Consider the following 14,311-nt stretch of genomic DNA (forward strand, 5'->3'; position numbering starts at 1 on the left):
TTTAAAAGTTGTCACATAAGACTTAATAAAATCCGATTACTTCACATAAAAAAGAGACAAACCTATATTTTTTTTCAGAAGTAGCATTTTTGAAATATTTTCCTTTAGTACTCCAAATTCTACCTAATTTTTTTCCTCCTTTAGAGATAAGAAACTCACAGGTGCTCCTTTCAAAGACACAGAAAAGGATATTATACATAAAAATCAAATTTCTATACTAAAAACATAATTCAGGAGAAATAGAGTTAACACTATAAAGGGCTGTAGTTCTGGAGTACATACACATGATCAGAGAGAAAGGAACTCTGTGACCTATCAGATCAGTTTGTTTGACAGAGAAATAGAGAAAGTTATTTTCTGGTGGTTTGGGGGGTTTTCCCTTGTAAAAATTGAATGTCTGTCTTTTTATAGACTTGTGTTCTTTCTGTAACTGACCAGCAGAACTTGCCTCTTTGCTGTAAGACACCTGTGTCAGGGGAATGTTTGTGAATGCCCCTTGTGAACTACATGCCAGCTGGGAATCCTGCCAAGTTCAGGCACAGCTGTCACCAGAGGACTGGGAGGATGTTCCCACTGTTGTGCTTTTGGGGAAATGCCACAGGGCAGGAGAACCCCTGCTCTCTTTACACAGCCCATGAGAGAACACAGGCTGTACACAAAAGCTGTGAAGTCCTCACGAACTGGAAACTGAAACAAGTCTGTGTATGAGCACTCCATGGATCCTTTCACCAGCTGATACAGCAACTGCACAGGGGCTCAAAAGCTTCACTCTACCTGCATTTACATCCAATATGTATACAAATATGAAAGTAGTAAGTCAAGAAGTGACATACCTAAAATCCCCACAAATGCATGAATTCAATCCTAGGCAAGGTGGGTACTGATCTCTTTTCCCTTGGATAACAAGTGACAGGACAAGAGGAAATGGCCCAAAGTTGACACAACAGGATTGGATATGAGGAGGAGTTTCATCACCAAAAGAGTTTTCAGGCATTGGAAAAGGCTGCCCAGGGAAAAGTGTTTAAGTCACCATCCCTCGAGGTATTTAAAAGATATGTAGATGCCGCACTTGGGGTCATGGTTTAGTATGGTGGCCTTGGCAGTGCTATATTAATGGCTGAACTGAATAATCTTAGAAGCCTTTTCCAGCCTAAATGATTCTATAAAATCAAATTTCAGTGAACAATTTGTGATTGCTGTTTACCTGGCCGCTGTACGCATATAAACTCATATGGCCCGACGGGAAGCCTTTGGCCCAGTTTGTAAAGTAAACCCCTGTTCCATCTGTCCAGAGGAACCTCATTTCATGATTTATATCATTTAATCCAATCCATGTCTCAGTGGCAAAATCTTTTAAATGGAAGGTAAGGAAAGCTAGAATAAAACAAAATGCAAAGAAAAAGAGGAATAATTTCAATATAGAACAGTTGTAACATTTGGCCTCACTGAGATTGGTGATATTAAATACTTTTTCTGAAATACAGAGCACTCCAGTGCTGATAACACAAGCAGGTGAGATGAAAAGGAGATGAATGCTGAGCTGATGAATGGGTAAGTAGATGTATAACTGTGGCTTTGGGCAAAATACTTCACCTAAGCATATAAGCTGGTACTGGAATGAACCCCAAAAACATGACTGAAATTGTTTTTGTAATGTCCCAAGACACTTTTGAATCCTAGTTCAAGACATTAACAGCTGTGGGGATCACACACAATTTTTGATAATCCCACAAGAGATGTTGCCCCCCAGTGACACGACAGCACCACCGAGCTCCTGCCATTTGCGTATCTGCATAAGCCGTGCTGCTCCAGAGCCACCAAAGTGTTCCTTCCCTCCCTGGACAGCTGGGCAACAGCCTGCACTGCCTTGGCAGGGGGCAAAATGCACAAGAAACATGCTCCAAATGAGACTTAACAGAACTATTGAACACAAGCAAATCAATTATCACTGCTTTGCACAGTCCAGGTGGGTGCTGATGTGTCTTAGCTAAAGTGGCAAACTCACAAACAGAGCAGGCTAGGTCAGCTGATATCCATCCATCATGAACATTATGAATTATATTCAATCTGCTAATCCATGATGCATTGAATGTGGTGATAAAATTAATATACCACAGCTTTTGCCAACCACTGCAGTCATGGTTATGAATGTTTTTTCCTCTGAAAAAGAAGAGAATAATTTCTGCCTGCTCTATTAATCATTCACCTTCCTTCAGCATTTTTAAATGTATGCAGTTTATTCCTCCAGGAATCAAACCTGCAGATTTTTTGCCAAATATTAGCATTACTGTTCTGCCAAAAACTGTAACAGGAACTCAGGCCTTTATGCCTGCACTTCCTGCAATGAGAATAGTTTTTTGCTAATGCATACCTCATTTATCTTTTACCTAGAATTCAAACCCTGTGCATGAATTAACCACTGCAGAAATTATGTAAAATAAGAATATAACTGTTTGAAAAAGGAAATTTTGATTCTTCAGCTCTTCACACGTAGAAAACATAATTAGTGCTAAGTTCTTATCAGCAGTTTAAATTAAAACTATTTAATTGCTCATATTTCAATGCATTCTTTTAAAATGGTTAAGCTTTCAATGTGCTCTCTTGAGTTCACAGACAGTATATTTTGCAGCATTTTTTTTCATCACATTCACATGTAGGATAGAACAGTATGCCTAAAAAAGGGTCTATCTATCAAAGTCAGTCTAACATCTATCAAGGTCTTCCCCTGTATTTAGCTAGGGCGTGCGCCTTGTTTATTCAAGCATGGGGTAGCTTTCCCCCTCTCATCTCCCTGAGGCACGGATGCAGCTCTTGGTTCATTGCAACAATTTCCTCCAGAGAAAAGAGAGGCACTTCTGTGGGGAGAGCTCTGGGTATGGGTGTGAGAACTCAGCCTGTTTCAAGATGCCCACAGACAGGTTCTCATCCCAAAGGTGTTCTACTTGATTTAAAAGGAAAGCCGTGCAGCAAGTTAATGCCACCTAGTGAAAACACATTGTTTGGTTGGAAATTGCAGGGTCCAGCTGGCATCATACGCAAGCAGAAAAAAACACTACTTTGGCAGCCAGGACAGTACACACATATATATCTCTCTGAGCCAACACTAAAATTTGGTAGATTCAAGTGAAGATTTCATTATAGATTTCTAAAAATTATATGTTTTGGAACAAAAAAATCAAATATGCAATTATTATTCAAATCTGTTCATATTCAGACAAAACCCCAGCCAGCCTGTAAGGATTAAATGTCGTCTCATCTAGCTGCTACAAAACTGTGCACAGTACCTTGCACTTGTTCATTAGGGATCGAGGCCAGGTTTCCTCCTAAATTCATGCAAGCTGTTCGTGCAGCATGCCAAGTAACACGCTCCTCTTCTGTAGATCCAAATATTTTGTAACACTAAAATATGAACAAATTCTCTATATATTATCTTCACTCCAAAATCCCTCAATTGATAATCACTGTTTTAAACAGAGCAGGATGAAAAAAGGCAGTAAAATAATGCATTTATCTGAAAAAATACCTTCAACTTTCAATGAGCTTTTGTGTTGGTCCTAGTTCAATATAAAATTAGAAGTCTCACTAAAGCATTTTCCTCAGCAACTAGATCTGATCTGAAATCCCTAGAAATTAAGCAAATCCTGACTTTGCAATAGACAGCTAACACTGCTAAGTTATGCATGACTGATCTTAGTCTGCCTGATTATTAATTTTATTCTACAACACATATCATGTTAGTAAAGCTAAGGAAGACAAAATGTAGTCAGTAAAAAGGATTACAGTTTGGTTAAAAAACACCAAGATCAAGGCATCAGTCCTTCAGGAATTCTGACTAAATGTGCATCAAAACACTTGAAGAGCTGACTAGAGAATTATGTTTCATCAACTGCAACTGAACTTGCTTCATTAGAAGCACCAGAAAAAAACTCTTCTTCCAAAAAAAATGGATAGGCAAACAAAGAAAAGCGTGCATGTGTCATAGCTCTCCGCATAAAAATAACAACAGTCTGTTTTAATAAGAAACAGTATGATTCTTATTAAAACATTCCTTTGTTTTCTATTTAATGCTTTGCCAAACATCCAGCATAGACTGTGTTTGTTATGGTACCTTGTTACGAAAAGAAAGCCAGGTTGGACGACATCCTCTTGGACTTGGAATTGTTGTTGGAGGAACAGTTGAATTAATGGAACTGTTGTGCCTCTCACATATGTAGGGATTTGGATAGCCACAGTTTATATCATTCCAAAACCCTGGGTGTAAGATAAATGGAGAACTGTATGACACCACATCTCAAGTTGGTTAATGAAATCTGTTTCACTCATTCTCACATACAGTGCTTTTAGGTGAAAATAAGATCAAAGCTGTCTCTCAGTTTATTATCATTCAATATCAGTGTCTAGGAAAAATATGTCACTTTTTAGCTGCAATTACATAAAGTTAAAAGCTTTGTTGAACCAGGTACTAGAAATTTCGCAGTGACACATTAGGTCAATTTTAATAAAAAATATAAACCAGCAATCACAACCATAGACCTCTGGCCACAGACCTCTATCAGAGCTTCCCCTTGTTAGGCTTCAGGTAAGCACAAGAGTATGAAATTATTAAGTCCTGTAAGTAATACTATGGTCTACTTAAATAACTTTTTGTAAAAGAGGAACAAAAAAAAAAAACAGGAAGAAAGGATGCTTCAAAGAAGAAAAAAGTTGTGACGCAAACACACAAATAATGAAATTCCTGAAAAAACATACAAAACTCACCTAAATTCTTATACATAACAACACAGTTTTCATCATTATTTGCAAAGTTAGGTTCATGTGGTGCCCATGCCAAATAATTCACTGGAGTGCCATCCATCCAGCTTAAGAAAAACAATCCAACAAAATGCTTCTTTAACATAAAATAGAACTTCTTCCGTGTTAAAAAAGTAACTTTTTAATATGCTTAATATAGGTGCTCATAGTAAAATGTACAGAGTTTTTTTTGCCTCTTTACTAGTTGCATTAAACTTACTCTGCTCAAAGACATACAACATAAAATACAAACATTGGAAAAGATGAACATCCATGTAGATTAGGCAATGAAAAACAAAATTATAACCAGGAAAATTATTAGGATACATCTTTCTAGTGGTCTGCAAGTGACAGATGTGCCCACATTCATCCTTCAGACCCATGCACAAGGTACTTAAAAGTATATTCATCTTAGGATCCCTATGAAACCACAAGGCAGAAACACCTCATTTTCAGAGGCTCACCTAACTTCCTAATTGTCCTCTGGAGGTCCCTCATTGTTATTGTGGACTATAAGGAGAACTGAGAACTACTAGCCATCTATCCAGGCACCTCAAACACAGACTGAACTGAATCCAGGCCTAAATAAACATCACATGTCAAAATCAATATGGTGGTGCATGCTGGCATTCAGAGAGGCTTGAAGAAAACCTGCCTGACCTCACAGTGCAACAGCTATCATTGTTCTAGAAAAAGAAAATAGGTTACATTTGTTCCTTTATTAGGAACCATTCTCAACAGTTAAGGATGGGGTAAAAGAGCATTTTTACCCACAAAAAGTCTTATATATTTACAGCTAGAACATCTACGTATATTTTCAGTGTAAATCGCATAATAAAGGAAAGTAGATTTCCTGAATAAAAATTCAAAATACATTAGCTGCTGTGTAATTTTTTGTCCAGCTTTGAGCACATTCTATTTAGGAAACATGCAGCATTTCTTCTGGATATCTAGAGCTAAATTGAGATGTAATTAAACCACTTGAGAATACAATAATTTTTAAATTATGACTCAAAACTGGGTATGTCCTACCTCGTACGCTGGTCAATACTCAGTTGTAAACCAATGAAATATGCATCCTCTTTGCCATTTTTCAACATCTAGAATGCAAAAATTAAAATTGTACAAATGCCCTCTATTGTCATATAAACCTATTATGCTACTGATGAGTAAAATACCTCTAACTGACAGAGGATATGAACTGGATATATTCTCTAGCCACAACATTTAAGTTAAAGCAGCTCCCAGCTGACAGCCCACAGTCAAACTTCACCATTGGCCAAAAGGTGTGGTCACTGTATCAACACTTCTCACATTTTACTTGGAAGCCACTGAAATCAGCACCTATCGCACAGTCTCTGCAGCAGACATTATCTGACTAATTTCTTGCAAAGACAAGCCCCTTCCTACATTTTGGATATAAATTGATACATGTCCTTGTGTCCTCTCACTGTCACTCTTCAGCCAGCTCAGGAAATGTTCTATGCAGTTCAAATATAACTTTTAAGCACATTGCTGATTAAAAATAAGTTGACCTCAGCCAGCATAAAAAACAAACAATTATATAGGAAATAGGATTTCAAAGCTCTTTCTCATGGCATAATCTATGTTCCAGTTTCTTCTCTCTCCATAATTATATTCTCAGAAGAAGGAGGAAAAGGAGCAAACTTGAGGACCAAAAAGACACTAGGTAGACTATAGCTTAGCTAAACAGGTAAGATCTAAATCCAATGTTCTGAGTGTTGCATGTAAGTCAGCTGATACTTTGATCCACAGTACTTAAGATATCCTACACAATCATAACTCATCAGTGTAATACTTTTTGCTAAAATGAAGCCACAGATCCCTTAAAAGTTACCATTAGTTTATTTTTCATACCAATCTGGCTTAGTGTAACCGCAACTTCGCTATCAAAACTTGTAGGGAGAACACCATGGTGAAAGGGATCTGTGCCCATGCTCACTTGTTTTGGATGCTTTATTCCATAGTATTAATGATTTTTCTTACATATCGCCAGAGGAACTTCCTTTCACTTTCACTCTCGATGACAGAAAGGTCTCCAAAGTTCTTCTTGCAGAACTCACGACCCTCCTCCATAGGGACAGTCTCTGTGCTGAAATAGTACTGTTTGTCTTCATGTATGATCCATCCATCCTCAGTGGTCTTGAATTCTGTAAGAGAATTGCCAAGCTAACTATTCTGCTCCTGAGATGCAAGAGTCCTCCTTAGTAAAATTTTAGTGCTTTAGAACGCAAACACACACAAAGAGCAATAGCAGTAACACTTACCCAGTGTAGGAGATTCTGTTGGTTCAGGCTTCACACTTGCCCCTGTGACAAAAAATATTTATTATGATTGTATACCTTCTGTCTGAAGAGAAGCAATTTACTGTGTCTGACAGGCATGTCTTAATACTGATATTGATATTCGCAGTTAGCAATGGATTTAACATAAATTTTGTTTATTTAACAATAAACAAAATGCAAAAGGAACTAAATAATCTAAACCTCTCATTTTTTATATAATATTCAATTTTAAATATGTAGTCTTGTTCCCTGAGGATATTCCTTACATGCAAAGTATTATAAGTACCTTGAACTTTACTTGAATCAAGTAATTTTTTACTCTTTGAAAGCAGTAAACCCTATGTCCCAAAGCATTAACTCTATTGAGACAATTGTTCCGGATGTCCATCTCTCTCTCTTCCCCTGGCCACAAATACTTGAATTCTGACTTAAACCAGAGGCAGCAGGAATGCAGGCTGAGTTATCATCTGATGGAGTGCCCTAACTACTACAGGGTGAGGTTCTTTCCACCTTTCTCTGGTTGAGAGTAACTTCTACCTTAATCTTACAAATCTCCCCAGATAAAATCTCACTGGAAAAATTCCCTTTTTTTTTTGCTATGGCATCATGGAGATGGGATCTTGGACGTCATCGTTAGTGTCCCAGGAAATGAATTTATTATACAGAAAACCTCTGTCTGTTTAGGCTTACCAATTAGTTTTTTACTAAAATCTCAGTAGTAATGACGTTTATTAAGAAAATCTATGCCTAAGAAATTATCTTACCAATAAAAGGCAGAGCTGATATTTATTGTCAATAATATAATGTAACATCTTTATTTTGCTGCTCTCTGTCCCATTATAAGAATGTAGTAAATCACTTAAATGTGCTGCAATTTCTAAAAAGCTCAAATGCAAATACATGCACTGCTAGTGAAACTCAAGTGCTCCCTAAATTATATATATTGTCTTGATATCTTCAGTAAATAAAAAGCATCCAAACACATATTTCATGAGAATTTAGCAAGTAATCAACATGTGAATATAGAAATAAAGGATCTTGAAACCAGGCTCCATCCTCAAACTACACACTCTTATCAAACAAAACAGCACCTAAAGCAAGTGGAGGAGGGAACTATTATTATAAAGAGGTTTTGAAAATTTTTGTTTTTTACAAGAAAAAGTCAACCAAGAACATCTTATTACACTAATACGCAGGAGTGAGCAATACCTTTTCTTATTTGACAAATCCATCCATACATATAATCACAGTGCCTGTCATTCCAAAGCATGCTGGATTCACCACTGATCTCTGTACAAAGTTCAACTCCTTGATAATTATTTGGTTCTCCAAAGCCCCAGTTTTCATACCTCACCTATGACAGAAGAAGTTTTGTGAAGATTCTGTTATATGGAAATAAAGTAAGGGAGAGAGGGAGGAGACAGCATCAAAGCACAGACCTACAAATTGTTCCTATTGTCAGGTTAAAAACTGAGGATGAAACAAGGATCCTCCTGTGCAAATGCTGACACTTCAAACTTTTCAGACGGCAAATGGATTGCAGTTTAGGTAACAGTTGTTTTCGTACATACTTGGAAGAATATAAACATTTTTAATGGGACCTAAATTCTTTAAAATACATTTAATAACAATGTTGGGGCATGCTACGTCTTGATATTAAACTAGTTAAAAATACAATATGAGTAGAATAGGATGCTATTAGGATGCAATAAAAATGTTGGCATTTGCCTCAAAAGAAGTATTACTTCTATTCTAATTTTCCTATATAAAATCCAGTTCCAGGTTTCTGTACTGACAATCCCCATCAATATATCTTGACCAACCTTGTATCAAGTACACCTACATCTCCAAAATCACTTTCATTTCTACAGTTTTATACCTTAGTTTAAAGTGCAGTAAGTCAAACTGGCATTAAAAAAGTGTCTTCATCTCCATAGCATGTAAGCCATTGCAGATAATGAGCAAAGAAAATAACAACTAAAGAAAGACTATTTTACACAAAAAATCCATGCATTCATAAGAATATCCTTTTAGTCTGCATGTATTTAGTTTCCTTGTTGATTCAAGGAAATGAATGTATCTTCTTATCAAAAATCAGTATGTTTTAGCCAAAAATATCAAGCCATCAAATTGCTATTCATTAGCTTTCTTAAAGAGTGCACAATACAGAGGGTTATGATAAAGCATAAAAAAATACACAGAAACACATACACTACACATAAATAAGAAGCACAGGGAATGCAAAATAACAGCTGTGGAAATTTAAATTACTCACTGGAGATCCATCACTCCAAGCAAAGCCATCATCAGGATTCAAGTAATATAAACCTATCCAGAAATTCTGGTGGTAATAGCCATTGTTTCTAAAAAAAAAAAAGTACCAATACTAGTAAGGGCATCACAATATTTTTAACAATCTACCATTTACTACAGTTAAGAGTTCTCTAAGGATAACATAATGCTGTTAAAAAAAAAATAAAAACCAAGGTGGAAATAAATTAAAATGCAGCTGCTTCTAGCTGTTATCATTAAGCATTAAGTCAGACTAAAATACAGATCAAGAAAATTACCAGATACAACTCCTGTAAATAAAGTGGCTTAATGCCTTTGTGTAATGGTTCACTGGCTACTGTTGCTCCGTTTCTCAACTCCTCATTTTCTCTGTAAAGGCACTTACAGCTTTCAAACAGAGAGTTACTTTCTGCAGTTGAATCACATTTTAAAACTATCAACTTAAACTAATCCTTGCCTGCAAGCAGACACACTTTATTGATTAATCTGAACATATTCAGTTAATTTGTGGCAAAGATGCATCTACGACTTCTTCCTTACTGTAAATACACAACTGGTATTTTAGTATCGTCCTAGCATTATGCAGGGCCTTGATACTTCAGTCTTGCTTCTTGGTTAGCCAGAGATGTACAAGATCCTTGAGCCTGATTTGCTCTGGTCGTATTGCAAGTGTTAGCTTTTCATCTTATTTAGAAATCTCACACCTGTTTTTTTGCAGTTCAGGGACTTACTAACCTTATTTACCCTTCCTTATGTAAAAAAAAAAAAAAAAAAATTAAACTGAAGTTGCCTCTGCTTTTTTATGAGTTCATAAAAGTGACCAAAAATCAAGATATTATCCAGAATTATTAAACTGGATATTCGTTTACTTACATGAAAATAACTGGCATCTGTAGTGGTTTTATAATATCAACAACTCCACAGTAAATAGCTTTACTTCAGATGATAAGAGCTGCCTTAACTAGACATCTGGCCAATGCCATTTCAGCACTACCTTTTGAGGTTATTGCTGCTAGTCATACAACTGTTTATCAGCCCTACGCTTTTGCTGTGCGTTTGACACGGACAGGGACTGCAGACTGGCTCACACAGAAGCAAACCCCACAACAGCTAAGGAGAACTGTTTCAGGAAGCGCCAGGGGTGGCAGGGGCGAGTGAGGCGCTGTCCCCATGGACACTCACGCGATGGAGCGCCAGATCACAAACTGCTCCTCCTTGCCGTTAATGGAGGCCAGGTCCCCCCCGATGGAGCGGCAAAACGTCTGCGATTCCAGCCACGTCTTCTTGTGCTCTGCTCTGGAAAAAGGCTGCAGAGACCATTGTCACATCAGAAAAAAACAGACCACATAGAGCTCAAGATCAAGGAATCAAATCAAAAGCAGTTGATTTACAATTATCTTCTGTGGGGGGTTACAGAAACTTTGAGTACGAGTGCTCTCTGTGAAACACAGGCTTGGAATGAGCTTTTTAAGTCAAGTTAGCACACTGCATTGCTGATAAGAGTGTCTACTGCAAGAAAACACCAGACCACAAACTTACCAGAACTGGAATTTAAGAACAGAAGGTCAAAACCTGTAGATTAGTCTTTAACAGAATAAAAAAAACCATGAACATTTCAGTAGAAAGGAAGAAGACTTCTACATATAATCTGGAAAAAAGAGTATGAAACAATAGGACACACATATGCCAATTTTTATTGGGATCGCAGAATATTCTGAGTTGTATGAGACCCACAGGGATTATCAAGTCCAGCTCCCAAGTGATTGGCCCATAATGGGATCAAACCTGGAACCTTGGCATTATTAGCACTATACTCTGGCAAACTGAGCTAATCACATGTAGGTGAAGCAAACAGAAACTACCTTAATGCAGAAATAGCCAACATACTTACTTTGAAACAGAAGCTAATACGATTGCTTGAGTCCCAGCCTTCTGGGCACCGGGGAATAGGAGTTGTTGTGGGAACAGGTGGAAGTGTCACTCCTTCTGCCCACACTTTGCATATGAACTTTGCCTTTTCTTCACATTTTATTACATCCCATAATCCACCTGCTATTCCAGTCCTCATGGCAACACAGCCTGGCTTTCTTCCTGATTGTAAACAGGAATGCACGAAAGTGCCATTTAGGGTGTTATAAGAAGTTAGAAAATTTCATATTCTATCCTGGTAAAAATAAAGTCATTTTACAGAGTCAAAAATATTTCTAATCTTAGAGCAGGTCCCCGGGAGGACCACAAAAGTGATCAGAAGGCTGGAACATCTCTCCTACAAAGAGAGGCTTAGGGGTGGGGCTGTTCAGCCTGGAGAACAGAAGACTCCAGGGAAACATTACCTTGACTATTCAATACCTAAAGAGTGCTTATAAGGTGAAGAAAGACTTTTTACCAGATTTTATAGTGACAGAAGAAGAGACAATAATTCTAAAATTAAAGAAGGTAGATTCAGATTGGGCATAAGGAATGAATTATTTTTATTATGAAAGTAGTGAGCAAGTGCAACAGGTTCCCTGGAGAAGTTGTATGCCCCATTCATGAAAGATATCAAGTTCAGATTGGACTTGAATTTGAGCAACCTGGTCTAGTGAAAGGTGTCTATGGCAGTAGGTGGGGACTAGATACCATTCTGTGATTGTATGATTTTAATTCATGAAGACAAAAAAAAGGCAAAAAAATCTGTAGTTCATCCATGCTGAAATACTGAATTATGCTTAACACCAAATCACCTGCAGTGGCTGACTCTAGCTAGATCATAACCTTAGATCCAAGAAATTCTTCCCTAAAACTGAATGTGGTTAGAGCTAGTTTCTCAATTTTTTTCTATTTTGACTTAAAATTTTCAAGAACTAACTAGGTATATATAAGCCTACATAGCCTTGCCACTTCATCTGACACATTCAAATCAGCAATTAGATTAGGTACTGAAATTAAACAGAATCAGAGGACTTCCTGAAAGGCATATGCAACATTCCAGAACACTGAACCAATAACCATTCCCTTTCTGATGTGATCGTGTCAGATTAAATGACCTCCCATTGTTATATTTTGGCCCTCTTTGGCCTTACAATCCCATTTTCTCTAGGGCTCAGAGATGCTTGATGTATGCTGATATCCCACACACTCAGAACGTGCAGTGAACAAGTGTGAAATGAGATATGGCCGAACAGGCAGGACTTGCAAGGAGGGTCACTGGGCCTGCAGAGATTGCTCCTCCAGAGCCATACACGCACAGACTTCCCAGAACAGCTGTAAATCAGGAACTTGATCTCAATGAAAAGTTTCTTCCCAAACTTATACTAAAAACTCATTTCAGCGCAAGGAAGGAACTTTCCAGCCATGCTGGGTTCTTGGGGAGAGCAGCCTGATGCATTTGAAAGCCATTGGCCATTATGTCATCAAGAGACAGTTAAGGAAAAATCTTCAAGCAGTGATTGACTTATTTTGGGCCTTGGACCAATTAAAGAGCACAGAGTCATACCTACCAGGCATTTCAGAATTCCAGTGTGTAAATAAGACAGATTCGCCATTAGACCACTTGAACGTTCCCTTTTCTTCTACATCTGAAAGTCCAATCCAAAAGTATCTTTCTGTTTTCAGCCCAACCAGGCTGGTCAGATAGGCTTGTTCATATCTGTTAAAAAGAAATCCATCAATAAATTAATACTGTTAAATTTCTTTTTTAAAAGTTGCAAAAGGTTTGTTATTATCTCAGAATTGGAGCTGCACCTTCTGGAAAGCAAAGCTTGAAAGGATTTTCTTTAGCAAAGAATATAACAAAACCATTAAATAATAGATATTTTATGAGCTTTGATATCAGAGTATTTTGCTTTTTCACAGATCTCTCAGTGAATAAGACGGCCTAATCTTGGACTGACAGGAAATTGATGGTAAAGAAGAAACCTGACATGCCTTATGTTTTATACCATTTATTCAGTGAGTTTCTAGTACTCTTGTATTTTATTACTTCTTGTTTCAGACAAATCCAAAACTGAAAAAGGAATCTCAACATTACTGAAGTTACAAAAAGTAGAGGCTAAAGTAGTATGATACTAAATCATAAAACTAAGGAACACTGTAAATTAGATCCAGTGATTGGGCAAGACAAGTTATATTTAGCAAAGAAACCTATGTAGAGGTAAAGCCTGTCATCGTTCACTATGGTGGTTAAACAAACAGCTCTTAAGCAATCAGAGCAAATAAAAAAAGTCTCCTCCTAACAAGGTGTAGTCAGAAGGCCACATTAATGTTAAAACATTTTTATGGCAGCTGCAGTGCTGTGTTTATAGAGCTACCATTTGTGACAGCTGGGGCTTTCACAGTAGAATATACCCATTTTGATTATATAGAAACAAATAAGAGATTGTGTAAAGCAACAAGTCATCTGCAATAAAAATATTTTGTTTCTTAAACTTGTTATTTTTCCTATATTTCACATAAACTAATGTGCACCACTTCTCCAGAAATTCTGCACTCACTGAACCTTGGCTGCATTGCGACAGATTTTCAGGTACCAAGCGCTTTACATCATTTGGTTTCTCACTTAATTTTTAGGAAGTACCTCAATTAAAAGTCCAGATAGCTGAAAATTATATCCTCTTGCTCATTTGTACTACCTTTTGTAACGAATTCAGAGCCATATCTCTTCATTTAATACTCAAAATTTGATTCTGTACTCCTTACTCAAGTAAGCCACCACGATTAAGAAGTAGAAGATAAAATTCTACTTTTTGTTTGACAAAACCATCTATATCATACTGATTTCACAGCCATGACCTGCTTTCATTGTAAACCAGATTCTTGGATTTGAATTTACAGGTAAAAACTGTGAGAAGTTCTGTATTGACAGATAGCTGTCCTCTGAAGTAGATGTTTGTCCAATCAATATTTATTCTGATATGCAGGTGATGCTAGAAGTTGAATCCTCA

The 14,311-nt window shown here is 37.2% G+C and overlaps 1 protein-coding gene across 1 annotated transcript in view; it reads right to left on the minus strand.

Annotated features, from left to right (window-relative positions):
* The window catches only part of LOC131567483 (macrophage mannose receptor 1-like), a 42,566-nt gene that overhangs the window by 4,378 nt on the left and 23,877 nt on the right, over positions 1-14,311 (minus strand). Inside the window, exons 10-21 of the mRNA XM_058819130.1 lie at positions 12,869-13,017; positions 11,281-11,480; positions 10,572-10,696; positions 9,373-9,460; positions 8,307-8,451; positions 7,080-7,121; positions 6,799-6,962; positions 5,824-5,891; positions 4,759-4,859; positions 4,109-4,251; positions 3,285-3,399; positions 1,205-1,374 (exon numbers count right to left, since the gene is read on the minus strand). Of these exons, the coding sequence (XP_058675113.1) occupies positions 1,205-1,374; positions 3,285-3,399; positions 4,109-4,251; positions 4,759-4,859; positions 5,824-5,891; positions 6,799-6,962; positions 7,080-7,121; positions 8,307-8,451; positions 9,373-9,460; positions 10,572-10,696; positions 11,281-11,480; positions 12,869-13,017 (1,510 nt within the window). The remainder of the gene's footprint in view (positions 1-1,204; positions 1,375-3,284; positions 3,400-4,108; positions 4,252-4,758; positions 4,860-5,823; positions 5,892-6,798; positions 6,963-7,079; positions 7,122-8,306; positions 8,452-9,372; positions 9,461-10,571; positions 10,697-11,280; positions 11,481-12,868; positions 13,018-14,311) is intronic.

The sequence above is a fragment of the Ammospiza caudacuta genome, chromosome 1 (assembly GCF_027887145.1).
Source record: "Ammospiza caudacuta isolate bAmmCau1 chromosome 1, bAmmCau1.pri, whole genome shotgun sequence".
NCBI lineage: Eukaryota > Metazoa > Chordata > Aves > Passeriformes > Passerellidae > Ammospiza > Ammospiza caudacuta.